This window comes from Oxyura jamaicensis, chromosome 1 (assembly GCF_011077185.1).
Source record: "Oxyura jamaicensis isolate SHBP4307 breed ruddy duck chromosome 1, BPBGC_Ojam_1.0, whole genome shotgun sequence".
NCBI classification, from domain to species: domain Eukaryota; kingdom Metazoa; phylum Chordata; class Aves; order Anseriformes; family Anatidae; genus Oxyura; species Oxyura jamaicensis.
The window spans coordinates 95,063,425-95,090,763 of NC_048893.1; the positions used below are offsets into that span (position 1 = coordinate 95,063,425).

The 27,339-nt window shown below is 48.6% G+C and overlaps 1 protein-coding gene and 1 long non-coding RNA gene across 2 annotated transcripts in view; one reads left to right on the forward strand and one right to left on the reverse strand.

Moving 5' to 3' along the window:
• The first annotated feature begins 715 nt into the window (after positions 1 to 715).
• The window catches only part of ILDR2 (immunoglobulin like domain containing receptor 2), a 35,597-nt gene continuing 8,973 nt past the window's right edge, over positions 716 to 27,339 (forward strand). Inside the window, exons 1-6 of the mRNA XM_035315258.1 lie at positions 716 to 793; positions 8,305 to 8,637; positions 9,703 to 9,822; positions 18,146 to 18,202; positions 22,620 to 22,766; positions 23,507 to 23,683. Coding sequence (XP_035171149.1) covers positions 748 to 793; positions 8,305 to 8,637; positions 9,703 to 9,822; positions 18,146 to 18,202; positions 22,620 to 22,766; positions 23,507 to 23,683 — 880 coding nt within the window. The 5' untranslated portion in view covers positions 716 to 747. The remainder of the gene's footprint in view (positions 794 to 8,304; positions 8,638 to 9,702; positions 9,823 to 18,145; positions 18,203 to 22,619; positions 22,767 to 23,506; positions 23,684 to 27,339) is intronic.
• LOC118160498 lies at positions 11,437 to 27,281 on the reverse strand. The gene is made up of 3 exons (XR_004747530.1): positions 27,112 to 27,281; positions 19,845 to 19,851; positions 11,437 to 11,448 (listed from the first exon to the last, which is right to left on the reverse strand). It is a non-coding gene; the product is annotated as an uncharacterized LOC118160498 (long non-coding RNA).

Here is a 27,339-nt window from a genome sequence, read left to right on the forward strand (position 1 = left end):
CACGCTTCGGTTACAGATGCAAGCCAAGCCCCTGGAAGAAAACGCCTCGAGGATGAGCAGCACACAAAGGGGAGCTGTGCTGGCGAGGGCCGCGTTGGAAGGCGCTGACCCACCAGAAGTTTTGTCGGGGACATTGGCAGTAGAGTGATGGCTGGACCAGATGATCTTGGAGGTCGTTTCCAACCGTAATGATTCTGCGATGCTGTGAAACCAGGTCGCTGTTCAGTCAGCTCTGAGCCCCGGAGCAGTTCCCACAGACTCCCACCGCCTTCTTTCACTCTGGCACGGAGCGCAGAAGTTTTAAGCACACTGTGTATACATGTGGGGCCGCGTTGGTTTGATTTCACAGCACCACCCGTCCCGTTACAAAACGATCTTCCACAGCAGCACATCTACCCGGCGGCTCCCTCGGGACAACTTCCGTCCCCTTCCAACCCCGCGTTGTCCTGAGAACCTAACCCCCCTCCCCCCGACACCTCCTCCGCAGCTCCGCTCCATCGAAAATGACGGCAATTACGGCCGCGGCCCCCCGCCCGCCTCCCGGCCAGCGGCGGGGGCGGCCCCGGCGGCGGGGGAGGAGCCGAGGGGAGCCGATCCGAGCCGTGCAGAGCTGATCCGAGCCGTGCGGAGCCGATCCGAGCCGTGCGGAGCCGAGCCACACGGAGCCAGCCCGGGCAGCGGCTCCCCGGGCGCCCCCCGGGCCTCTCCCGCCGCCCCGCGGCATGGTGGCCGCCGGCCCGCCAGAAGATGGAGGGGCACGTCCTGGGCTGGATCGTCCTCCTGTGGCTCGCAGGTAGGCGGGGGGCGTCCCGAAGGGCTCCCGGCGGGTTTCTGGGGGGGCTCCCCCGCCACCGGGCCGGGAGCGATCGTGGGAACTTGTCCGCCGCTGTCCCGGCCGCGCAGCGCAGGAGCGAGGGGAGGGAACTGCCCTGCCCGGGCTTGGTGGGCTTGGGGTCGGGGCTGGGGTCAGGACCCGGCCTGTGGAGCGGCGGTGCCCGGCCCTTTGTGAGCCCCGGACGGGGCCGGCCCCCCCGGCACGGCTCCCCCGGTCCCCCCGGGCAGAGGGGGAGCACAGCGGGGCTCCGGGATGGGGAAGGGCAGGGGGTGAGCGGAGGGCAGCGAGGAGAGGGGAGGGCAAGGGCAGCAGGGAATGGTTGTGCCTCCCGGCCGGTGCAGCAGCCGGGCGCAGGAGGCTGTGGAAAAGGCTGCAGCAGGCTGGCTGAGCCAGGGAGGCTGGCTACAGGCTCGGGGAAGAAGCAGAAGCAGTTGGATTTCACACCGCCGCTGATGTATCCCACAAAAAAAGATCTCGGGCTCTTCCCTCTTCCTCTTCAGATTGAGGATTCACAAGCAGTAAATTCGGCTTTTAGTCATAACACCTCTCTCCCACCACCCACCCACCCCTTTCCCTGCTTTTTCACTCTGAGTCATCTTCAGCGCTGGTGCCTGCCTACTGCTCCCTTCCAGGGTTTCACGGCCTCATCTGGGGCTTCGGCAGCTCCCGGCTCATCTTCCCTCCCTCCCCGCCTCCCTCCCTGCCATTTGGCTGCTTCCGAATGTATCCCACTTCTGCGAGTTGGTCTGGAGTGCCAGCGCACCCACAACTACCGCTCCTTCCCTGCTCGCTGTAGTAGCGTGCCGATAAATAGCATCCAGGGACTGGTGAAGGAGCGCAAGGTGTAGATAAACACGACTTTGCATTCCTCCCTCTTCTTAAAGAGCTTCGTTATCTGGACGTGTCTGGCTCAGTCAGGACTTTTCCATCAAGCTAAAAGGCTGGGCTGTTGACACCTTTCTCCCTCCATTAGAGGCAGCTCGTGATTGCTGGCAGCGTCCGCCCTGTGGAGCGTGCAGGGTCTGTGCAGAGCGAGGTACCGCTGCGGTAGGAAGACCTTCCAGTCTCCTCTAGTCCTGGGCTTTGGCAACAGGACTGCCTGCTGCTGCTGCTGCTGCTGGTGTCGACCGCAGGCAGGCAGAGGCTTGTGGCAGGCAACAGGTTAGCCGTGCGCTGAGAGATGGAGGCAGCCGGTGTCAGCTCGCTCCCCTCCAGCCGCTGCCAGCCAGGGTCAGAGCAGGCGCTGCTGGCCTTTTTAGTGGCTGGGAGAAAGCAAATAAGCAAAGGTGTGTGCGTGTGAGCGAGTGAGTGTGAGCGTGTGCACGGAACAGGGAGAGAGGCTGGCAAACACGGATTCAAGATTTTCTTCTCCCCTGTGGCTGTGCAAAGGAATGAAGGGTCTGTACCAAGGTAAGGAGCCCTAATCCAGCCGGAGCACTACTCTGCTCTAGGAAAGGAGTGGGGGCTGGGAGCTGGAGGGGCCAGGGTAGGAGACTGAGCTTTCAAGACAGGGAGGAAGCAGGGAGACAAAAGGGAGCAAGAAAGAGAGGGAGGCTCTCGCCCCCTGCTCTCCCCTCCTCCCTCCTCTAGGTGGGCTGAGAAATTTCTAATCAGCACTTGCAGTTCCTTTCCTCCCAGCAATAATGCCTTTCTGTCCTTTGTTTGTCTTTAATTTTTGGCTCTTGCGTTTATCTTTTGTTTGGTTTTGCATTGTGACCTCTTACTGCCAATTTAAAAAAATCCCGTGTGAAGTATGATGGATTTGTTTCAGCTTCTCTCCTGCCCTACTCTCCCACATGCCTTAAGCTCGTGTTTTAATAACAACAGCAGAAGGATGAAGAGCAGGTCATCCTTTATTCCTTCGTGTGAAGTGGTGTGGGTTGGGATATGTGCAGGACTATTTGACTCCGTGTAGAAAAAGAAGGTACAGTTTGTCAAGTATCTCCAGGCCCCTCTGTAAAGCTGGCTCTCATAAACTACCAGGTGCTGCTTGACTCTGGGATGGATTCTCCCCTCGCGTTTACCATCGTTCTTATTAATGCAGTAATTCCTAATGCATTTCAAACTAGAGGGAAGTGTTGCAGTGGAGACTGAACTCTGGTTTTACCCGCAGAACAGGCAGAGCAAATTTTCTTTTCCTTTCAAGACTCAGCCTAAGCCTGGAAAGATTATGGTTAGGAGACTCTGTCCACATTAAAATGTGACCTCTCCCTGTGAAGTCATTGTCCTCCGGTAATTTAGCACTCAGCGCTTGTTTGCTTTTTCTGTGCAGAAGAGCCACTGCAATGCCGTGGTGTAATACAAAGGTGGGTAGATTTACTGCCCTGCCTTCCCATCTACAGTTTGGAAAGGCAGGCAGAAGGGGCACAGTGGAGTATGGTTGTGCTTTGCTGTTCCCTGGCTGACTGAGCAGATTCCCCAGGAAGGCAGGAAAATGGATGGACTGTTTTATCTATCTTGATTTAAACTATTCATCTGACTTCCCTTGACTGGCTGCACCCAGCATAAGCTTAGTGCGGCTGGGAAGAAACCTCACATTTTAATGACTTTTTGTTCCTGGGAGATCACCCTGGAGGAGGACTGGTAGTGATGGAAATCCCAATGCCCTCTCAAGAACAGGTGTCATGCCTCACTGTTACGAGGCTTGGAGAGACTCTTGCCATCTCTTGCCTTAGTTCTCAGGCTTCTGGTGGTGACCGATTGCTGAGTGATCACGCTGGAAGAGCAAGAAAGTCCAAGTCTACTGCAGTCGGTTTGCAGAGTCCGAGCTGTACCTTAATGGAGAGTTTTTGTATTGAGGTTCTGTGCTGGGTGTGCAAGGCTCTGCCTTCCTGCCACTGCTCAGGTTTTGCACCTGCCCAGGTTAAGCAGTTTAGGAGCCGAAATCCTCTCTTTTGCTTTGGAGCTGTATAAAGCAGTGCCGTCCTTCCACCTCAGCTGCAGCTGACCTATTTAGGCATTGGTTTCCTGCTGGCTAAAAAAGTTGTCAATTAGTGGCTGTGGAGCTAAGAACACAAGTCTGGTAGCAACTAGACCAAGACATGTAATTAATTTCCCACAAACTACTCAGTCTGCTGGTGATGGCTTTTGCTGGTTAATTGCATGGATTGGGTGTAACGCAGCCTGAGTAGGCAAGAATCTGTACAACGCTATCTCAGTGATCCCACTGGCTCTCCGTTCATCTCTGCATATCATCTCAGGTTTCCAGTCTCAAAGCCCATCCTTTCAACGTCCTAAGCTAGGCTTGATCCACATTTGAAAATGTGGACTGAGCGCCTGTATTTGGGGGGGGGGAAGTACTTACAATTGATGTGCAGTAGCCAAAGCACAATAAAAACAGATACAGCATCCTTTTACACATTAATTTTGTTTGGAAAAGTGGGCTTCCCCTAGGAGGAGCCCCCTGCCTTTTACCTATGAACATAAGTTTTCCTGCCAAAGCCCTTAAGCCCTGAAGTGTGGGCTAGGGGTTCAGGGCATAAGGACTTTCCATTCTCCCATATGCATATCTGGCACTCATACCAGTAAAGATGCATAAAATCTAGGCGTGTAATTTCTGTAGTTTCATAGCATCAGCCATGCTGCCTCTTGCAAATGGTGATGTGGGCCAAATAATAGCAAAGAAAGAGATGTGGTGATGCATGCACGGATAAGGACACCCATGCTGACCTGAAGAATGTGTACTGCCTTCTCTTGGACTCCTATCTTATGCAGTAGAAGGATGCAGTTTAAGACCTATTACATTGAACTACAGTGTTTGGCTTTGTTGTTATTTACAGGGAGTAGTGCTTCAGATCAACTTTTTTTCTATTCATAAAGGCTAGCTTAAGGCTGCGTGGGGAACCTAAATCTTTCTGGGATTCATCTGGCCTTAGGGAGGCACGGGCTTCTCCTGTGTCTGAAGGACAACTGAAAATTGAGAACCTAAATTAGCCCCTCTCAGCTGCCCTCTCTATTTCTTTTTATTCACGGAAGGTACTCGGGAGATCGGTCTCACAAGGTTCCAATGTGCCCATATGAATACAGCCCTCTATAATCGCTCCCTGGAATTTTCTTTAATCACAGCTAAAATGTATTAGGGATAGTTTGTGTGTAATGTTGATTGCACAGTTTGCATGCATTATCTGAGAATAGTTTAGGGAAAGATTCAGAGAAAAAAAAAGGCAAATAAACATTGCACATGAGAAATAGACAAGAAGCATACATGCGTTTCTGAAGGGTGATATTTTTAAGCTCTTTATGTGTGCATATGCACTCGCATACAGATGCCTTTTACTTTCTGAGAGTGAGGGTATTTCTGTTTTAAGATGTTCTTGATTAATATCTGCAGACTTTTTTTTTCTCCTGGGGATTTAGGAGAACAAGAAAAAAGTAAAATTGTCACGTCATATGACTCCCACGAGCTAAATTTCTCTTGTGGAAGTTCAAACATTTTGAAATTCACAATAAACAGGTTGATTCTCTGAAGTGCAGGAGTTATATTTCCGTGATGATTTCAAAATAAGGGCTAATCTTACTCTGTCCATGTTAGTCAAAACATAGCAGAGCACAATTCAGTTTCTTTTTGGTCCAACGTCCTAAGTTAGGCTTGATCCACATTTGAAAATGTGGGCCTAGCATCCTCCTGGCCTTTTGGATGGCCAGTGACACCTCACATGAATAGATTCTGACTTTTATTTTTTTTTTGTTTTGGCAGTGGAAATAACAGGTGTATAATTTCCCAGGTCAGCCATATATAATTATATACAATTTGACTTAAATAGATCGAGAGTTTCCACTGCTCCAGTCTCTGTCTGAGGCACTGGGTTGTTCTCAAATGCTATTTCTGGGAAAGGTCCGAAAAGAATACTTTGAAAGTAAATAAAGCCCTGGGGATGGGATATAAAAGATGCCAGATAATTGACTGAGCATCTCCCAAATACTTTTGGAAAGAAGTCCTGTGTTTTCCCAAAAGCTGCTTACAAGTTTCTTTTCTCAATATAGACATTCACATGGGAGTGGGGTGGGGAAAGTTCGTCAGCTGAGAATTTGCTAAAGCTCAGCTAATCATTTATTAAAGCAGAGCCCGGCTTGCCAAACTCATTAATCTCATTAACAGGGAAGGAGGGCCACAGCGCACAGACAGCCGAAAGCACCGTGTTTACTGAGCGGCGTACTTCGCTCACAGGGGAAAGCTTTAAATATTGCCTGTGTCACTGTTTTGTCCCCGAAGCTGAAGTAACGTGGTGAGTCACTTGGTCAGCTCACGTCATGTGTCGACTTTGGCCGCAGACTGCGTGGGGCCAGGCAGAGCTGCCAGATGTAGGTCTGGCCGGGACCCGTTCGTTTTTCAAAGTGTTTGTTGTGCCTCTCAGGCTCGGATGCAGCCCAGGAGGCACGGCCCCCAGGGGAGGAGGGGATGAGACAACGTCACCACGAGAACCGAGTGGTGATGTTCTCCAAGTGCTGTGCGCCCCCCCTGCTTCTGCCCCTTTGGCCCTGGGAGCAGGAAGCCCAGCAGAAACGTCCCAGCTGGTGCTGCTCGAGTTGTCTCTGCCTGCCCCTCAGGAGCTGCCTCTCCTGTGGCAGCATCTTGTTGGAACCTCAGCTGCCTTTCGTGGTACTCTGGAGAACATCAGCGTTTGGATTTGGGTCCAGGCACTTCTGTGAAAACTCGTGATGTCCCCTGTGCAATTTCCATATAGCACAAGTGCTGTATGCATAACGCCATGCATTCATTATATGCATAATACAGCATTCCTCTTGCGAATGCCATAGCACCCCTTGTGCGCTGTGAGCCTTTGCTTAGTAGTCCCCAGGGTCAGATTCTGCCTCGATCAGTAACTCTTTGTGGTTATCAGAGACTAGCTTACCCCTCTGAAATAAGCTTTCCTCCTAGCTGCTGTCCATACTGCGTATTTATCCCCTCACTGGTGTTTATAGGCTTTGTTGTGATTTATGATGTGGACGTTGATAACTTGTTGAGACGAATATGCAGTGTTGGTCTAAGCTTCTCACTTTGTGGTGGTTCTGACTCCTCCTCATGAGACCTTTGCCTGCTTTTGCTTTTCAGGTCTGTGGCTGTCTCCATCTTGACCCTGTCCCTTCATGCCCGCTGTTGTCATACTGTTGGTATACTTGCTGTTCTCTCTCTGCATTAAGCTCCACTGCTTTGTCTCTCTGCCTTTTTTCCCCCCATCCTAAAGACATCCCCTGCCATTTCAGTTTCTTTTGCTAGCTTCCAGCTCCTTCTCATCTCCAGCTTCTGGAATGGGTGGTTTATTTTCTGCTGACTGTTTCCTCTCTGCATGTTTTCTTCATCTCCCACAACCTGGCTCCAGCTCTTTGAAATAATTTTGACCTAGGCTAAGACACCTTCAGCTTTTTCCAGCTGGTTCCTTGATTATCATCTGTGTACTTCTCCTTCTGCTTCCTGTGCTTACCCTAATACTTTACTATGTTTTATTCTTTCCTGGTGTTTGCCCTTCTCTCCTACTGCCTTCCCCCAAAGCCTTGCTTTGTCCTCAGTCTTGCATTCCTCCCTAAGCCTCACCTAAGTCCGTCAGTCTCTCATGATGCAGTGTAAATGCCCTCTTTTGCTTTCCTCTCTTTAATGTTTCCTTGCACCTTGTCCTCTTTTTCAGTGCGCGCTGCTCTGGGCCTTGGGGTATATCATAGCAGGATGTAGGGAGCTGCTGTCATACTGAAACTGGCTCCTTTTCCCGTATGAGCTGTTGCTCTCGGGCCCCGATGTGCCTCAGCAGCAGCGAGCAGACCCCGTTTACACACTTATTCCCTCTCAGATGCCCCACTTTGCTCCTGGGCTGTTTCTGTGCCCCCGCAGGCCGGCACATCCAGGCTTGGGAAAGCGACTGTGTGTGTTTGCAGCATTGTGTAAGTGCTGCCTGCAGTGCAGGAGGCGATGAGGGGCACGTGTGGGAGGCTTCGGGCATTCAGCTGCGGGTAGATGGAGTGCCTCACTCCCCCGAGTGCTCCCTGCTGGCATTGCTCACCATCTCTTGGCTTCTCCCGAAGCTACACAAGGATGTGGCAGCAGTCCTGTATTTATTTCATTCCCATATATCTTCTCAGAAGCCTTAATGCATCAGCTCCAGGCTGCAGCTTTCCTGTCAGCTGGTAGATAAACATTACGTGTCGAGGTCCGTATCCTCCGTGGGAATGTGAAAGCTTGAGTGTTTGGGCCATTTTTCTCCACACCTCCCACATGGAGCAATTTTTCTCAGCGCTACATGCCAGCCACAGCAGGAGCTCTGCGATCTGGATCTACTCTTTCTTGCATCTCTAGTTTGGCAGAGCAAGCAGCAGTGGCTGGGCACCAGGGCGGTGTGCAGGGCTGGCTCTGCATGCTGCCTGACCTTCAAAGAGATGTGATGCTATAATTTTATGCACGTGGGGAGAGTGGTGCTATGATAAAGTTCTCCTCTTGAGGCAATGCCAAGGTATATGATGCTCATGTTTTTGTCTTTTAGCTGAGGTGGAAGGGTTGCAAGTCACCGTGCCTGAGAAGAAGAAGGTGGCCATGTTGTTCCAGCCTGCTCTGCTTCGCTGCCATTTCTCTACTTCTTCCACCCAACCAGCTGTGGTACAATGGAGGTATAAATCCTACTGCCAGGACCGGATGGGAGAAGCTTTGGGCATGGCGACTTCTGGTGTGCAGACTATGAGCAAGAGGAACCTGGACTGGGATCCCTACCTGGACTGTGTGGACAGCAGGAGGACGGTCCGCGTCGTGGCCTCCAAGCAAGGATCTGCCATCACTATAGGGGACTTCTATAAGGAACGAGATGTCAGCATTGTCCACGGTAACTCTCCTACCCCCGTGATGTGTCATGGGGGCTGGAATCGACCCTTTGCAATTTGGGGTGCTGGAGGCTGGCAGGAATTGTTCAGTTAAATCCCTTATAAGAGTTCCCTCCCCTCCAGCAGACTTTCCTATGACAGATGTTTAGGATTCAGCCAACCAACCCTGGACCCAAAGGTTATTTCCCTTGGTGCTGCACTTCATGCTGCTGTGTGTAGGCTTCCAAGCCTGCTACAGTGTTATTTTCCCTTTGATGAAAACGAAGCTTTTTATTACTGGCGTCTGCATATTGCTCGGTATATAGATTTTCGTTAATACAGGGGCGCCAGCAAGAGAGGTGTAATTTCAGTCTCTGTGAGCTGGGTTTTTCTTCCTTGCAAACTCCACAGATTTTTCCAAAATAAGAAAATTACCCTGCAGCTTGTATTCATTTAGCTCTGTACTTCACCAGCTCACCCTGTTGTGAACCTAAACTCAACACAGCCTTGGGCAGTGTGGAGGAGATTTCCACGGGGTGAAGCCAACTTGGGAGGAGATGGGGGGTGGTGGGTCCTTAAATGTTTGCTCTGGACCGAGTCTATGTGAGAAACCTTGCCCTGTCACGTGTGCGAGGCTTCTGCTCAGCTCAGGAGACCACCTAGCCAGAAGCGGGGGAAGTACAGGGCTCCTTGGTGAGGCGAGCATGTGATCAGCCTTGGCGAGGGTGAGTGTTTTCCTTTGTCTCCATATGATCTCCTTGGCAGGTGACTGAAGTGCTGCAGAGGAGGTACTGTTTAATCCCTTCTTGAATGGCACGAATGTGGTGATGGGAAGGCAGAGTAGTGTTAGTTATTCTTCCTGCTTTCGGTGCTTGCAGAGTGAGCTTCCTCTGGGGCATTACTTGTCCTCCCATTTACAGCCACAGAGTCCCGAGTCTGTTCAGCTTTTTCCTGGATTTCTTGATATTCTGGGTAAGGTTGACCACTCATCTTCATAAGGAAATTAATTGGATTTGGGACTTGAAGACAGACCCACTCTACCAATTGGTGCTGGAGGGAACCCCTGACTTTTCTTTTTTGCCTTTCAGATGCAGACCTTCAGATTGGGAAGCTGATGTGGGGAGACAGTGGGCTCTATTACTGCCTTATCATCACACCAGATGACGTGGAGGGCAAGAATGAAGAATCGGTGGAGCTGCTTGTACTTGGTAAGCCCTCTTGCCAGATTGAGTCTTGGGTCGATAGCTGATGTATCTTTCCTTCCGCGCTCTCTCTCCCTCTCTGCATATCCGCGCACCATATTACTATGGGTGTAAAATCTATGTAAAACAGTCCCCGCAGTACCTTCACCATTGCCTTGCACCTTGTGCAGTCATTCACACCTAGGCAAAGTGGGTGGCAAATGCTGCCAAACCAGAATAGTAATGTTTACACCCACGCTGCTCACACATTACACAGGCGTAAATGACTACAGAAAGTGCAGGGCTGGGGAAAGTCAGAACCCTTGTTTTTAAGGCGTAAAACAATAAACTTGCAGCAAAGTGAACACTTGAGATTGAGTCTTTCAAAAATAGACACCCAGAAGACATCAAATCACATGCTTTTTGCAGTCTTATGACCTTCCCTTGGCTCTACTTTACTGACCTGTGGGGATGTCAAGAAGCACTGTTTATCTGCTTGAAAGTGGCAATTTGGGATATTTTTCTGCCTGCCTAATTGTACTTGTTCACTTAGAGTTACAGTTCCATGATCTCAGTTGGGTCTCAGCTGGTGCTGCCACTACAAGGACCTGTCCTCTCTGCAGTATGCACTCTTGGCTCTCTCCGTGTGTCTGTTAGGCTTCCTCGTGCAATGTGGTCTCGCCTAGTCATGGGATTAGCTTTCAGCCCTGGCTTCCACAGTCTGCCTCGCTCTACGGGTCAAAAAGTGACCCATCCCAGCTATAAGAGAAGACAGAGTGGAATTGAGCCTTCAGGGGCATTTGAGTTTGCCTTAACCCAGCTGTAGTACCGTACTGCTCTAGAAGGGTATAACTTACTGTAAGACCTGCTGACACCAGTGTTTGCCTGGTCAGCGTGTTCGTATGGTTTTTGAGCGTACAGATTCTGTACATCCTGTGACGTTAAAAAAGTCTTGTGTCTGTAGTGTGTAGCGGTACCTGGAGGCATACAGTAGAACAAGTCTGTCAAGTGCCCTTGGTCTCAAGGCTCAGGTGAGAACTTATTTGACATTTTTATTTGGAGATGTCATCACAAAATAAATCAGATGGAATGGCATGGGTTAGGGCCAGTGCTATCTCCTCTACTCATTCCTCCAGGTGTCAGTCAGGTGGCAGGCAACTGGAGAATGGGTCCGTCCAAAAGAGCGTCATACCCTCATCTAAATCCACAGCGTGCCTTTGTATCATGTGCTGGTTAATAACAGGCCGACCTGTGTTTAATTCAGGTGAGGTTCTCTCTGCTCTGTGGAGCTGTAGCTGTTACGTAGCCTCAGAGGAGCTGACTGACTGTGTGGTGGTGTACTGCTGAATTTTGTCCTTTCCTCACCTTCCTTGCCATGATTTGGTGTCTTCTTGTATCTGTGTCTACAACTGCGCTCAGGCACCAGTGATGATGCAGTGCCATGGTAACAGGAAGAATCTGGTTTTCAGTGTGTACAGAGGACTACGTGGGGTAAAACAAAGAAATCCCCTCCTCTGAAGCTGGCCTGGTGATGCTCCCCTGGTTTGTGGTGGACATGTTGGGAGGAAATGTCGCTTAGGCTGTGTTATCTTGGCCACATCTGCTTTTCTGTTCACTACAGCCCGTGGGTCTGACCTTGCACTTTGTGCAGCACTCAGCTAAGTTTGGCAGCAGCATGAAAACATACTTATCGTGGGCATACTTTGTTCTGCCTCATGCTGTTTGGTGCAGCCTGTGTGTATTTCTTTTCCTGGGTAATGTGTACAGAGGCAACCTTCCCGCTTTTGGAGTGAGTCCAGGTTACCTAATCGTCTTCCTTCCTTTCTTCCTCTTCCCACCTTAGATGTCTCCTTCTGCCTATGCTGGTATTTTTTCTCCCTTTACCTCTCCCAGAGATGGCTAGAGGAGGCAGGGGAGGAGGAGGAGGCAGGCATTGGTGAAAATACCATTTCTTAATATGCTGGCATCTTCAGGGACATTTTTTATTTCGTATCATTGTTCTCCCAGATCTTAGTGACTCGCAGGGAGACACTGAATACAAATGTAGATCTGAGCACTTTAGCAGTCCTAGGGGACACATGGTAAGAGATTTTTGTTGCTGTTTGCTGCTCTTTGAGTGGAGCCCAGGTTCCTTGTGAGAGGGGTTGGAGCATCAGAGAGATCGTGTCTGCAAGAGCTACTGCCATTCCCACGGCACATTGCTGTTTGCTCCGTGCTGGCAGTGGTGTTTTGGATATAATTTACATTGCTTGTTTTGGGGCTGCTGCATATTAATGCTAAGATATAAAGGTGTGTTTAGGTTAGAGAAAGATGCTGCTTCTCAGGGCAGCTTAGTGTCACTTAGGAACCTTGCAAGGTCTGAGAGGCAACAATGGTAGGTGCCTAGCAGTATCAATACATGAACAGCAGCTTAGTTAGCTCAAAGTAGAGGATCCTGCTTTTACACGGTGAATCACAACATTAACACGTGGTCAAAAGCTGCTTTGTCACAACTTGATATAAATTACAGTATTCCTTTTTTTTTTTTTTCCTTAGGGAAATAATCACAGAGACTTCTGTCTCTATTTGCTGTTTTCTGACGGAGTCTAAGTAGCCAGTCTGCCTAGGTCATGGTGGGATTGCACGTTGAGTTTTGTTGCCTCAGTGTGTCACATTGGCACACACAGAGACTGGGCAACTGCAGGTAGTTGCAGAGAATCCCACGTGCTGTCTTCATTTCAGGCCTATTTCGGAAAAGCACATAAGCATTTATGTACATCCATTCATGCCCAGCAAAGCTGACAGGATTTATAAAGCATACCTGATGTTAACCACGTGCCTACGTACTTGGGGAAAAGACCCTTCAGGAGGTTTTGCTTATCAGGGTCTTTAACCCTTGCTACGGAAATCAGTGCAGGCAAGGGAGGAGGGATGGTAACCTCTGTGCCTCAGAAGCACAGAGAGTGAATCCAGAAAAAGAAAGGAGAGAATTTCAATTTTAAAATATTATTACACCTTTATCAAATATTTGTGTTCTGATTTGGCATCTCCTAAAAGGGTCTAGCATGCTAGAAAATGCATGAACTCCACTTCTGCTGCATCAGGGTTAATGCATTGCTTAGCAATTGCACAACAGGAATCATCTAAGGCTTGCTGCACTTGTATTTTACTAGAATTTTAGAACTCTTTGCTGGCATGACATCTGGGCTAGTGAATCCATTTGCAACTTCATACATTTTTTTTTTTTAGAACTGATGTATGATTGAACCAAAAAGGCTGAATCCTAAATTTAAGATAGAAATGTAGACTTTCTTAGTAGCTAGCAGCGGAGCGACCTGGTTCTAGAAACACACAAACAGTGCTATTAATCAAAACGTTATTCATAGCACCTAGGAATGCTTTTTGTATGAGAACATCCGTGGGCTTTGATAAAGTCATTCAGCGTGGCATTTCCTTCACTGTTGAAGGAAACCGTGAGAGCATCGGCACAGCGCGTGCAGGGTACCTGGAGTAACCTTGGAATCAGGAGTGCAGGTTGCTGTCAGGAGATACCCTGTCCTAGCTTCATGTGACCCAGCTCACACTGGGAAGCTGCCTAGCTTAATTGCACAGCGCTGCTTATACCCAGTAAGACTTTCTGAAAGCCAGAATTTGCTAATCAGCTGCGGGGTCCTGCGAAAGCAGCTGTGCTGCTCCCTTCCCAGGCTGTTAACATCTGGAGGGCAATGGCTATAGGCGTAGCCAGGCACAGCTGGCTGCCCTGAAACGCGTAGGTCTGTGCAGGCTCAGGAATGTTTGCTTGACGAGATCGTGCATTGCTTCGACATGCTTCGAGACACAGCGGCTTCATTCCCCAGAACATGTCACATTTCTGGATGAGCCAGGAAAGTGATCCACTAATCCTGGTTGTTGGTTTCATGCTTTGGTTAGTGAGCCATGCGCTTTGCCAGACAGCTCTTGCCTACCTTTTCTCCGTCCGATTCAGCAGCCAACACTGCATAAATGATGTATTAGTGAAATATTATTTTATAAGTAATCTTTCGGATGCTTCAGCTTCTATCGTTACTGTGTTTTAGCACGTGAGTTTTCCTTAATTTCTGAAGTCAGCAGACACTTACCTGAGGGGTAAAACAAGATCTTTGGTAATTTGTATTCCTAGTCAATATTGATAGAGTCTAAACCCCAGATTTAGCAAGTGTAATACCCATAGGTAGGAATGAAGGTAGATGCACGTACACACAGCACATTGTACAGTAACTAATGTACTAACAGAGACGTGCGTTGGCTTTCAGAGAGGATAAGTCTCTCCTGGGACGTGTGTGTATGGCAAGGAGTGCTAATAAGATGGCTCTTACTCAGCAAAATGACTCAATACCTGGGATAAATAAAGGGAGGTTTGGAGTCTCCTGATGTGGTTGATGTGGTTTCGGAGACGGGAAAGTTCTTGGCAAAATTTTCTCGTCCAAGATGACAATTTTGGGATTCACTACGTTTCGCTGAGAGCCTGCCAGCAGCATCGGAGCCAGCACTTGGTTGCAGCGGGTGACGGGGATGGCAGTGCTGTTGGCCACGTGCTGGGGACGAGAGGGCCAGATCTCCGCCAGGGATGTGTCCGCGAGCAGCGTCCCAGTGAGGGCTCTCCGACCTTGAGCTGCGCCTCCGCGGCCGAAGGCAGGTAGCGCCAGCAGGCGAAGGAAGCGACGGGCGTGGGAGCCTCCGCCGAGAAAGCTGGCAGAGGCCTGGAGGCCAGGAAGGCCGCTGGCCTCCCCCCAGCCCTGGCACGCACGTCCTCTGTCCTCCTTGGGCGTCCTGTGTCGACTGCTCTCCTGCCCTGCCCCGCACCGCTGCGCTGCCTCCTTTGTCATCGCGGTCCAATCCCGCTCGTCCCATGCCAGGCTGCTCCTGGTTCTTTATTTCACGCCATTTACAAGTGCTACTTGTTGCCAAGGGTTTTTTTTTTTTTTCCAACCCCTCTTTTCCTCCGTATTTGCCAGTGACAGCCACACGCTGCTCACAAAGGAGGCTGGCGTGATTAAAAGGCCTCCGTTACCAAGGCAGCCATGGCAACAGCCTCCTCGGAGGTCTTTGTTGCCTGCTAAAACTTTGATCTCCGAGAAGGGCTGCTGCTGTTTCTCCTTCCGATTAAAAGAGGGAAGAGAAGGATGGGAAGAAAGGATAAAGTTTACAGGGCCCTACTTGCTGCGGAGCCCTGCTCTCCCAATAAATCTCGCAGCAGCTTCCTTGGAAAAGCAGTGGGTTTACAGGCGCCACACTTCCTCCCCGGTGCTTTCCAGCCTCCCCTCGGGGCAGCGTCCCATGCCAGCAGCCTCTGGCCGTGGCATGGCTTGGCACGTTTCTCCGCCTCTGAGGAAGAAATTGTTCCCTCTGCAGCTGCTGCCCCCCGTGGGCCCTGCTGCTGCAGGTGGTTTCCAACAGGGACACCAATTCAACAGTTATTCCTGTATTTACCCAATATTTATGGCATTTATGCAGTCGCCAGTGTTTACCATGTTCCTGTATTTACCCAATTGCCATGTTCCCGACTGCACCTGCACCTACTTTATTCCTGCCGTCACTTCTTTTTCATCGGTACCACTTACCCTAATTATTTTCGTGTCTTTTCTCTGCAGACTCTTGCTAAGTAGCTGCTTGATTCCTGCTTCTCCTTGAGCCGCTGCTGTTTGTGCCCTCACTCTGCCACCCGCCTTCCTCTTGTGTATTGACTGCTGTCCCCACGTGCCCCCTGTATCTCCGCACCGTCGGGACCTGCTCTGCACCCCCTCAGCTCTTCCCTCACCCCTTTCTCCTCCACCTCAAAACAGCCTGGGGCTGGTGGGTTGCCTCCCCCCTGTTGGGTTGGCCAGGGGAAGGAGGGGTGCCCACTGCGGGGGGAGCGCAGCCTCCAGCGCCATGGGAATGGAGATGGGAACGTGTCCCAGATCCGTGCTGGGACGAGGACACACCTGGCTTGATCAGAGCCTCCTGGATGACCCTGGTAAATGGGGCCGTCCTCTGTATCCTCTATTCCCTTTTGCATCCCGCGGTGCCTGTGGGGGCTCAGGGGCGGGAGCTTGTGCAGAGGACGTGGAGCCCTTGCGGGTGGGGGGCAGCACTGCAGCTCGGCCCCCGCGGTCTGCTCCAGGGTGTTTCAGCTCTACTTGTCTGTGCTGGCAGAGGAGGAAGGTCAGCCTCTGTGAGGGGCACTGGCCAGAGCCTCCCACCTCGTCCCTGTGGCCAGGCCTGGTCCCACCCGCCTGGACCTGGCGGCGAGGAGAAGGATTAATGGGGAGTTATTTTGGGGATGGGGACAGAGCCCCCAGTTGTCCTTTTAACCAAAATTGTCACAGCACTTTTGTTTTTGAGGGATGCTGCTTACCCCTTGAACGTTCAGTTCCTCCTGGGGATCGTGAGGCCCCAGCACGTGCAGGGATAGAGGCTTTTTGGGTAGGTTCAGAACAAAGCAGGCAGCTTCGTGGACCAGCAAGATGGAGTTTTTGCTCTATAGCTGTTGCTACGTGACCTCTGCCATCCCAAACCCCATTAGCTCTTTACTTCCAGCTGTTTGCCCACTGACACCTGCTGTCAGGCAAGGACTGCGCGCAAGCTTGTGTGGAGGTGTCTGCCTGCGTGCTCTACGTGCGTGTGGCCCCCGTGTACGCTGTTCACAGGCAGGCGCCGAGTCCTGCGCAAGAATTGCATGTTGTTTGTGCATGCTGAGAAAATAGGGAATATATTTAATGTGCGTCTGGAACATAACGTAAATGTGGTATATCCTGACACAACGCATGCAGTCGGAGCCCTCTTGTGACACCCAAGACCTACCCTGTGCGTGTGATGTGCATGCCCATATCTAGAGTATGCACAAGTGTTTTCATTTAACAAGCTTGCCATCAGCAGTTTGGACACTTGATCCTTCCAGCAAATGGACTACGGGGGTCGTGAAACTCTTTGTATATGCAGATGAAAATACCGCAGTAGGCGGATGGCCGAAGTCCGGTTTCAAAGTAGTAAATGAGGAACCATTACCTGAACTGTGTCGTTTGTTGAGGCTTCGGGAGCACCTCGTGGTGGTGGTACAGTGAGCACTAGACACCTTTGATGAGTTGCAACTGGTTGCAAAGCACTGCCTGTATTCAGAGGATGTTTATTATGGCTCCAGCAGACATCCTGGTGGATTTTTGATCCCTACAGAAGCTCAGCTGAATCACTGAGAAAAACAGAGAGTGGCAATCTCTTTTATTATAACACACTTCAAGGACAGGCTTGAGGCCGAGGAACTTGGGGGTCCCATTCATCATTGTGTCTGAGCACTGCTCAGTGCGGGACCTGGAAGACACGTGGGGTAGCTTTCTACTGCCTTTCACACGGGCTAACCCTCAGCTGCATCAGCTAAGGTCCAGACACAATGTATGCCTCTCTAGAGCGCAGCTCTCCTGCCCTACAGCACATCTTAAAAAAACTGAGCACGATCCCAGTGCTATTTAAAAGAGCACAAAGCACAACTGCACACAGTCCTGTTCTGCCAATGCACAAGTGCATGTGAATTATAGCTGAACGCTGTGTAGGATGTTTGCTGTGTATTAGAAATATCCCAGACACACAGTGCCAAAACAAACAGACACCAAGCTGCCTTTGAGCTTGGATTCTGTTTGTATTCAGTTCTAAATTAAAAGTAAAATTCTTGTTTTTTATTTATTTATTTATTTTTTTTCTTTTCCTTTTGCAAAATGATTCTGTGAAATTGTACATGAGTCCTTCTCTGGTTGGTTTGCTTCACTTGAGAGTTGGCTTTATATTATACAGCCTCACCAAGCTGCTCGTGCATCTGGAAAGCAGTGGCACACACTCACAGTTGTGCTTTCCTGGAGCGGTCTCTGGAGCTGCAGAGCCCCACGTGGAGGGCACCACCTCTGGGTGTTCAGTGCACGTGGCTGTCAAGGGCCTTGGGTTAAAGATGTTGCACGTCCTTTCAAACTACATCTGTATATTTTTAAAGTAATCCAAATCTTTTTGGAGGGATGTTGTGTGTTTCCAGGAGCTTTTTGCATGTGTAGAGCATAACTCCAGAAAGATACTACCTTGTAATCACACGAAGGGGACCCCCCTCTTCTTGTCATTTTGTGCCCAAATCAGAGAAGCTCTGTTCCCCCCACGCTTTGCTGATGGAAGAGAGAAATTGATAAAGTGCAAGGACAGAGAAATGGCAGAGGTGCCGAGGCAGACACCAGGCACTGAGCATGACGACAGCTGTGGTTGCCAGGAGTGCGAGTGAGCTGATGAGGAAGGGGACTGGGAGCTAAGGCAGGGGCTGGGAAGTGTGTTTTTCTTGCAGTAACCTCTCTCCTTCTTCTCCTCCTTCTGTCTTTTCTAGGCAGGACAGGGCTGCTTGCTGATCTCTTGCCCAGTTTTGCTGTGGAGATTATGCCAGGTATTCAGCCATTTCACCCTTTAATTATGCAGTCATCTGTCATCTTGTCTGTGTATTCCTCTGCAGCATCTTCTATGTGGTGTACGTTTTATGTGTATTTTATATGGGGAAGAAAAGAAAAAAGCCTATTGCTTACTGGGAACGCGTGTTGGGTTGAGAACTGAGAGCTGATGCTGGGTCTGGGGGAGGACTGGCCGTGCTGGGAGGTGACTTACAGAAATGGTTAATGCCATGCCAGGGTCAGCGTGAGAGCAGAAATGCCAGCGCTGTTCAGAAGAAGTTTTGTATCGAGCTCTCAGCTAGAACAGAGGCAACGCTGCTCCAGCCTGTGGAGACCTCAGCAGCCTCGTGTGCCCAGATGGCCCTGTACGTCATCCTCTCTCGTGCACCAGTAACTTCCCCTCCCTGGGCTCTGTGCTGCAGGTACTGCTACAGCCATCGCCCCAGATGGCAGCACAGGAGGTGCTAGAAGCAGAGCACTGGCTAGCAACCCGGCAGTGGCACGGTCCCTCTCGTGCCGTGTGTCCTGGGCATTATCCTAGGTAACTCCAGGTGGCTGTGAGGGATCTCTGCCCATGACAACTCCCTCGCCAGCCAAATAATGAGAGCCACCAACTGGGGCACTCCTTAAAGAGGAAACAGACTGCAACACACTGTCCTTGAAAGGGAAGAGCTGTGGGAACATTTAGCCCTAGAGTCATGATCATCCCCTGACAGTGCCCAGGAAGGCATTCTTTCACACTTCTGTGCAGAAATACATCTCCATATAAATGTGTGAAGCTATTTTCAAAGCTGTCCCAGAGATGCAAATGGAGAGAAGGCAGACACTCCTCCACCTCCAGTGAAACCCAGAGCTCCCTGGAAGCTCAGCATGGCAGGAGAAGGATTGGCCTTTTCAGCATAGACAGAGATTGATTCTCTGTTGCCTACTGCTTTTTTTTCCCCCGCTATTTACGGTCCTACTGGATGGGTAGGACCCATACCTGTATGTTGGCCAGGTAGCTTTCTGGTACCCCACTGCATCTGTATAAAAAAATAAGTAATGAATAGTAAAGTAATAAATAGCAAAGTAATAAATTAAAATAAATAGTAAAGTAATAAATTAAAAATAAGTAATGCAAAAAATAAGTATAAAAGGCAGTGACAGACTACACATCATCTGCATTACCTGTTACCTGAACTAACAAAATCAGATATTCTTTCAAGCACAGACGTGTAGTTTCAGACAGTGAGGTTCATAGCATTTCAGCTTGGTAATCACTTACACCTCAGGGTTACACAGGTGTATCTGGAAGGGCAGTGAGAGGAGGTAATGGCTGTTGTGGCAGGGCGAGGATTAGGGGATTGCAGGTAAAACAACGGGTTGAACTCACAGTTCTGTGCATTCAGGAGGAGCCAGCGAGCTCTTCTGCTGTTTTCTTAACCTTATCACAGAAGCAAACGGTCTAACTCTGTGAGATCAAATCCTTCCTGTGACTGGGATATGGATTTCAAACATTTTCTCCTGGTGCTGAGTAACACATAACATACATACTAACCTGATCTCTTTTTATACTTCAGTGGACTTGCTGTTTGTTTTTTCCTCCACCAGGCTTTTATCCTTTATTAGCGAACAGTTCACTCACAGCTCTGGAGATCTGACACCTGAGCTTCATCGCATAGCTGTGGCTGGCCACTTCCCTCAGGCAGTAATATTTCATGACAAGAACGTGACAGAAGAAGAAAGCTTCTGCCCTGCTCAGAGTGGCATAGCCTTAGGAAGTACAGGGCTGGAAAGACGTCTGGCTTACTATCTTACATGCTATCCCAAGCACCATGTTATTTCATGCTTTTTGTAAACTTTAAAAAACTTAAAAGTAGCCTGTTTTTGGCCTTTCTCTCTCACATTTGATCGCCTTCTTTGATGTGCTGCTTCTAGCTTCCACCTACGTTACTCACAGCCTGTTTATGCTCATTTATTTAGGACCCTTAACTATAATAACTGCTTTTTTCCCCTAGGTTTCATCCTCCTAGCATATTTCCAGGCAGCGACTATGTCTGCTCGCAGCCTTCTTTATGACAGGCTAATGCAGCAAGCTTCTGCTCTCTCTGTGCAAGGCAGGCTGTCGAATCTGTTCTTCACTCTTGAATCCCTGCTTTGCTTGAGCTCCGGCCTGAATCCATCTTTTCTTGTACAATGATGACCTGAGTTGTATAGCGTCAGTAACTTCAGATGAAGTTACTTGGAGGCCTTGTATGAAGGCATTCCTTAACACTACTGGAAATTCCTCCTCTATGGGGCACAGGATTACAATTACATTTTTTGTGGCTGTGTAGCCTAAGTGGTTACAGTTGTCCTGTGATGGAATAGCATAGTGTGTCCTTTATTTTTGGTTGCTTTCAAGAAATGAAGTCCTTTTCACAGGAGAAACTGTTCTTGATCCTTGAATGCGTGACCCTGAAAGTATTGCTGCACACCTTGAAATTCAGCATGTTGCTGTGTTACATGTTTCTTATTGTAGGCCTGCCCAACGACAACTTGCCCTTTCTGTAAGATATTCCAGTCTTCATCTTTGCTGGTAATGCTTCCCTACCTCTGCCCCTTAAGTTGCATTAGCGCATTCTTATTTTCTGCGTCAGGGTCATTCATGCAAACATTGAATAAGATGGCTCCTAGAAGGGACCTGAGGAACTGTATTAACAATTTCCTATCAGCTGTTACTTTTCCATTCATGAATGCTTCCCTCCAGCTATTTCCTTATTCATTAGCTGAGTTTTTCTCAACATAGAGTAACTTCACCAAAAAATATTCCACAAGGACCAAAATTATCTGCAAGTTTAAATGAAATTCATCTGTTTCAGCCAAGAGAGAAATAAAATATTCAAAAAACATAAAATGTTTCACTTTACACTTCTGAAATGAAGTGTTTTGATTTGTAAATGCCAGATCTTTCACTGACATTCGTAAGTTTGAAATTAAAAATTGCATTTTAAAAAGGCAATTATTTGTAGAAGAGTGAAGGAAAATGGAACAAAGAAAAGAATTTTGCTTCTGTTCAAACAGAACGCTGCAGATGAATCAACAATGAGATCTCTCTTTTTTTGCATTTTATTAAGAACTAGAAAGAACTTGCGTTTTGGTTGTTCCAAGCTGAACAACCTTTTCCTCAACTTTTCATCTCACCTGACGCCGTGTCGTTCCATACTTGCATTGCAGCCCTTGTATCAACCCTTCTGCAGCCCAAATGCCATTGTGCCAGGAGGCCCTGTACAAAATGCTTGACTTAAGTTCAGAAAGAGTGGCCTGCTGCTTTTTCTTCTCGTGGTATAAACCCCGCCTCACTGCTGAGCAGCCCCACCACTTCTTTCTTTGCCTTCTTGCCAGCTTTCTAAGGTGGTTGAAGAACCACCTGGGAACCTCTGGTGTCTTTCCCCACAGGTTTTCCCTCTCCAGTGGCCTGATTTCCAGATAGGCTGGTACATCTCGCTGATGTAAATCCAACCCCAGGCTTCCTCTGCATTCAAAGTCTTGAAATTTCTTGTTCTAGATGCATTTGCTGACCGTTCCCTTGATCCAGGGAACTTCCATGTGGCAGCATGCGGGGCCTTGCGCCCACCATCCCCGGTGAAGTGAAGGGTGACCAGACACAAAGCTGAGAGCTGGGCACCTGCCCTTAGCATGGCTGCTGCTGCTACTGATTTCCTGGCAGCAGACTTTTAGGGACCTTTTCTTGCTCCCCTTCCTATGTAATGTAAATAGAGCCTATTACAGCCCCATCACGGTTTTTGTGGACCATCCCTGCTGCCCTGTCACTTGTACAGACTTCATCTGAGGCTTCAGTGAATTTTTTTTTTTTTAAAAAGTGGTTGTTAGGTTTCCTGGCTGGCTGCAGTGCCTGAATAGGATGTTCGTTCAGCACATTCAAAAGAATAATTGTGTGCGTGGGCCTAGCTGTGAAGGGGCAGGCCTGGCTCATTTGCTGGGCTATTTATAGCCTGCTTTTCACCGTCGTTTGTCCCATTAAAACTAGAATATGGGTAGGGAACAAACACATAAGCAGGGCATGAACATGGCTGAGAAGAATGAGTCTTTAATGAGACCCAAATGCTAATAGGGCATGTCTTGCAGCATTCATACAGGTCTGCCATGGGACGAAGGGTTTATGCGTGGGGAACCAGAGCTCTTGCCTCCATGCTGCTCTCCTCTCAGCCAGCCAGAGAGGCTGAGAAGGGACCACATTTTGGTAGCTCTGTTTCTCACTGCCATGTGCCATTTCTGCTTTGACATGTTCCCTAACCAGCAGGGAGTCCATTTCTATTAAAAGCCTCACCCATCTATTCTGCCCCTGTGCTCTCCACGGGGATGATGTTGCTGCTGTTTGCTTCCCCAGCGATGTGCAATCCTGTACGTATCTCTTTTTCTCCCCGTGTTTTCCAGAGTGGGTCTTCGTGGGCCTGGTGATCCTGGGCGCGTTCCTGTTCTTCCTCCTGGTGGGGATCTGCTGGTGCCAGTGCTGCCCACACAGCTGCTGTTGTTACGTCCGCTGCCCCTGCTGTCCCGAGTCCTGCTGCTGTCCCCGGGCACGTGAGTGACCCTGTCCAGGCTTGGCACGGATCTCCTTTACCTCTTCTGCTCCCTGGCAGAACAGGAGGAGAATGTGCTCATGTTGCTTCCTTTGCCCTGAGCACTTTGCTTGACTTCAGAACTAGTTCTCGGGGAGTGAAGCATCTGACCCATTGCTCAATGGTTGAGCGCTCAAAGTTAATTACAAATGTAATTCTCTGAGGCCTCCCTGCCTTGGCAGCTGCGTCTGCTTCTCCAAGGTGTCATGCTCCCCTTCCAAAGTTGCTGTCATGTCAGCGAGTGTTGCGGGGGCAGAGCTAAAAGCATCCTGGGAGGTTTCTTCCCGACAGTGCAAAGCAGCTGCCCTCTGCAACAGTGCAAAATCCTTGCAACCCAGCAAGGTTCCTGGTCAGGCTCAGGCAGATCTGTCAAGTTTCACCCCTGCAGTTTGAGGCATGAGTTGTTTTTAAAGCTGAGCTGCCGCTAAGTTGTGGCAGCAGTAATGCTGGCTCTAACACGCTGAGAATCTTCCAGATGCTGGGCATCTTGGAGTGTTCACGCGACATGCCGTGAACACTTCTAAAACTCCCCTCAGTGCTATTTGAGGCTTAGAGAAATTCATATTGGTCCCTGTCATTTCACTTGTCCAGTTGTCTCCTGCTGGATTGTCACCAATGGCAGCGATGTGCAGGTTTCTGCCACGAGCCGTGTGGGTCTGGGGGAGGCTGGTGTGATGCTGACCGCTGTTTTTTCTTTTTCAGTGTACGTAGCAGGCAAGGCAGCAAAGGCAGGGTACCCTCCTGCGGTCTCCTCCATGCCAGGTCCATACTACATCCCCAGCGTCCCTGTAGCTGGTGTCCCGTCTCCTGCTGTGCTGATGGACAAGTCGCACCCACCTCCCTTAGCCCCAAGTGACACCACCGGAGGAAGCCAAAATGGTAACTTGCAGTGCCAAGCACGGCGTTCAGTCCTCTTACTGGGAGCAGGGCTGGGAAAGGGAGGGGTAAGCACTGCTGATAGAGTGCCACAAACAGGATAAACGCAGACAAACTGCATTTTGATCCTGGTGCTGACAATGACATTTGCATCCCTTAGGGCCATGTGGTCCAACTTCTCTAGTGCCATCAGCAAAGTGTCTGTTTGGGCGTACTGAATTAGGCCAGCAGAAAATGAGAGGCCAGGTTCGTGCTCTGGGACCCTTTCTAAACCTTTACTTGCAGGGGAGAAAAGGATGAATGAAGGTGGTTGCAGGGGAGCAGAGACAGTGGCTGTTTTCCCCTTAGAGCCAATGCCTTGCAAGCTGCTCTGTCTTGGTAAACTGCTTTTGCTGCTTTGTGTAGGGCACTGCTTCCCCTCTGGCAGCAGTTTTTGCTGCAGCATGTTTTACTGTCCCTGTAGCAATTTGAGCACAGGTACGTGCTCCCTTATCATTTCTGCCCAAGAGCGTCTGCAGCTGGATCCCCTCCCATACCTTACAGAAGTCAGTAGGTCGCTTGGCTTGTTCAGCCTTTCCATTTATGAAAAGTGTGTGATAAAAGGCTTCTAACTAGAAGGGAGTTATAGATCAATGTCAGACAGAGGGAATATGGGTATGGTGCTTCTGTCTCAGTGAGGGTCATTTCTGCTGTAAAGGAAGTTGCCTTCAGGGAAGAAGAGGGTGGCTGTTTAGCCACATCCTTGCAGCATTTCAGGATCAGAGTGGCTGCCTGAACTCAAACATACTGCAGCAGCAGCAGTGACTTACCAAGATAGTCACCAAACTGACAGTGTGTTTTCCATTGATCCAGCCACGTCTGATTTGAAAGCTCTGCACTAATTATCAATTGTTAAATTTACTCGTGACACTGTGTTGATAAGACAGTTCCAAAAAGACACAATCAAGTAGCCTACTCAAATAATTAAGCTTTTGGAATAACCTTCCGCATCCTTCCCCTGCCCAGTCAATATATTAACCTTTCCAGAATTACCAGAAGTATTTTCATTCAACAGTCATACTTTTTTTTTTCCCCACCAAAATCAAAACAGTTCTGGAATGGTGCATTTTGAAATAGGAAATAAATCAGTCACTGATCCAAAGCAGAACGTATTCGATTCAAAAATCTTTGTCAGAAAGTGATGAATGACAGCCACAGTGCTTATTTTTTTTTCTCTTGTGCAAAATGTCACTGCTTGTAGAACATGGTGTTGGCTGTGGGAACCCGAGGGATTTTTTAAGAGTCAAATCACAGACCCAGTGCTTGTCTCTGCTGTGCTTTACTAGCAGAGCACAAATGCTGAATAAAAAACTGTGGATGTGTTTGGAAACCAAATGGAATGGCTCTTCGAATCCGTGGTTATTAAACAGAAAAATGCGTTTATTATATAATCTGAATCAAACTGTCAAGACGTAAACCCTTAACTCACTATTTGACAGGCAATACTGCATATTGCAAATAAAACTATTACTATAGTGAGTTTTAAACATTGTGGAGAGGCAACACGGGTTCTTAGGCTTTTTTTAAATTAATATTTGTTGTAATAATATGGACAAGCCCTTAGCCTGGATCATGCTGCTGTTGTGCAGGGGGCCTCACAAAGAAGGTGTTCCTTGAACTGAGCAGCTAAGGCAGGTTGATTCCCTGCGCTCTCTTCCTTGTCTCTTAAGCTCTGTTATCATTCCAGAATATCCCCTAATTACATGCTGTAGAAGAGAACACGTTACGTGGCTCTTCCAAGCTGCTTATTTGCTGGTTGGCCAGACAGCAAGCTAAACAAAACAGATAATAGTTGAATGGATAATGAAGGTCTTTGCTCAGGAGGAGCACTAATTATGGTCTCCGCATCCTCCACACAGCTATTGCAGGTCTGATCTGAAACTTGTAAAAACTTGGTATCTTTGATACCAAAAACTTCTGTCTTGTTAATTTAACAATGGTCAATAGGATCAGTAGTGCTAGGGGATGGAGACTGGAGGATTCTGTAACTCTGGCTGCCAGTCTAAAAAGCGCAGCCTTTGCCCTAGTTAGCTTCTGTGCTGGTAGCTGACCCCTGTGAGGCGATGTACTGAGCAAACTAAGGCACGAGAATATTTAAAAAATTTGCCTACAGTTACATAAACGCCGTGTGACAAAGCTCCAGTGAAGCTTAGGAACTCGGTCCTGAACTTAGGGCTGAACAGGAAATAAAAATGAACGTTTGGTTCTCGTATTGAGGACTGCTGGCAACACAGAAGTTAGGATGTATGCTCTCTATTTTAAATGCAGTGGTTACCTGGAGACTCTGGCATAGATTCCCTAAACCATGCACATAGGGAAGCTTTTAATTTGAGAGCTGAACTCCAGACCTCCAATATAGAAAGTGAAAAGAAGTAGGAAAGGATGAGAAATCACTCGCTTCCTAACCACGCTTGCCTGAAAAAAAATAGTAGTGCTGTCCTTTCTGGGGAGGGAAACAGTTTACAGTTTTGTCTGACTTGGTTCCACCCACAGAAGAATAAAAAAAGCGTCCATAGTTACACAAATTAAGCATTAGAAATTTATGAACTGTTCAGGAGAAGAAAATACGCTCTAACAGGGAAGAATGTTCCATTCCCTTTGACTTAATGGAATGGTTCTGGACAAGCGCTTAACATCTTTGCATCTTCATTTCCTTATAATTGAGATGGGCCTAAAAATATGCAGACCTTATTAAAGGATTTTGGCAATTTATGGATGAAGAAGGGTATGAGGAAGAAGCAATAATATCTTTGAATCTCACACAAAGGAATAATAAAGAGATTTAATAAGTTGAATGTTCAATATCATTGCCGGAAGTATTTAATAAATAAAAGTAGAGAAAAAATATGCCTTATCTGTAATGGAAAATCCTTTTTATGGGCTGCTCACAGTCATCTTTGCAGATTTAATTCCAAAGTTAATTTCTGGATGCTTACAGAATTACCCAAGAAAGTCACTTTCCTTTTGATACATAGCTGCAATAGCAAGTCAAGCGTGAAGCTAGCATGAAGCCTAGCTAATTCTCCCATCGGTTCCAGGAGCTAAAGATGTTGCCCAAATAGATATTTGGCACAGCCTCAGCATGATTAGTGGTTCTTGCGAGACAGAATCTGGAAGCTGCCTGCTTAAGTCCCCCAAAGGCTATCAGTAGGTCAGAGTCATTTCCAGCTAATGCTTGGTTGTTGGCCTGTGTGAAAATGAGGTGGTAGCTCAGCTGAGCTCCTAGGAGATGCATTGGAAGGAAGAACAGCGAGAGGACTCTTAGCTGGCAGTGTATCAGACCAGAGGTCCACTGTGATGGTGAGGCAAAGTGGAGAACTTGCAGTGGTGTTGCTCCTGCTGTGTCAGTGCAGCACGAGTCACCGCTTCTGAGGCCAGTCAGTCCAACTCACCTGCAGAGACATGCTGGTCTTCCACTGTGGAAGGCAGAGGCAGGGTTGCTTTTGTTCTGTAAGTCACGGTGTGCATTTACACTCATTGTACACATATTTACCGTGATGATAAAACTGTGAAACTCCAGACTGCCATCAGCTGAGCTATCTGGGTTTGTCCTGGAGACACATTGAAAGCAGGACTGTGATAGACCCGTACTACATTTTAACACCTAATACCTTTCCCAG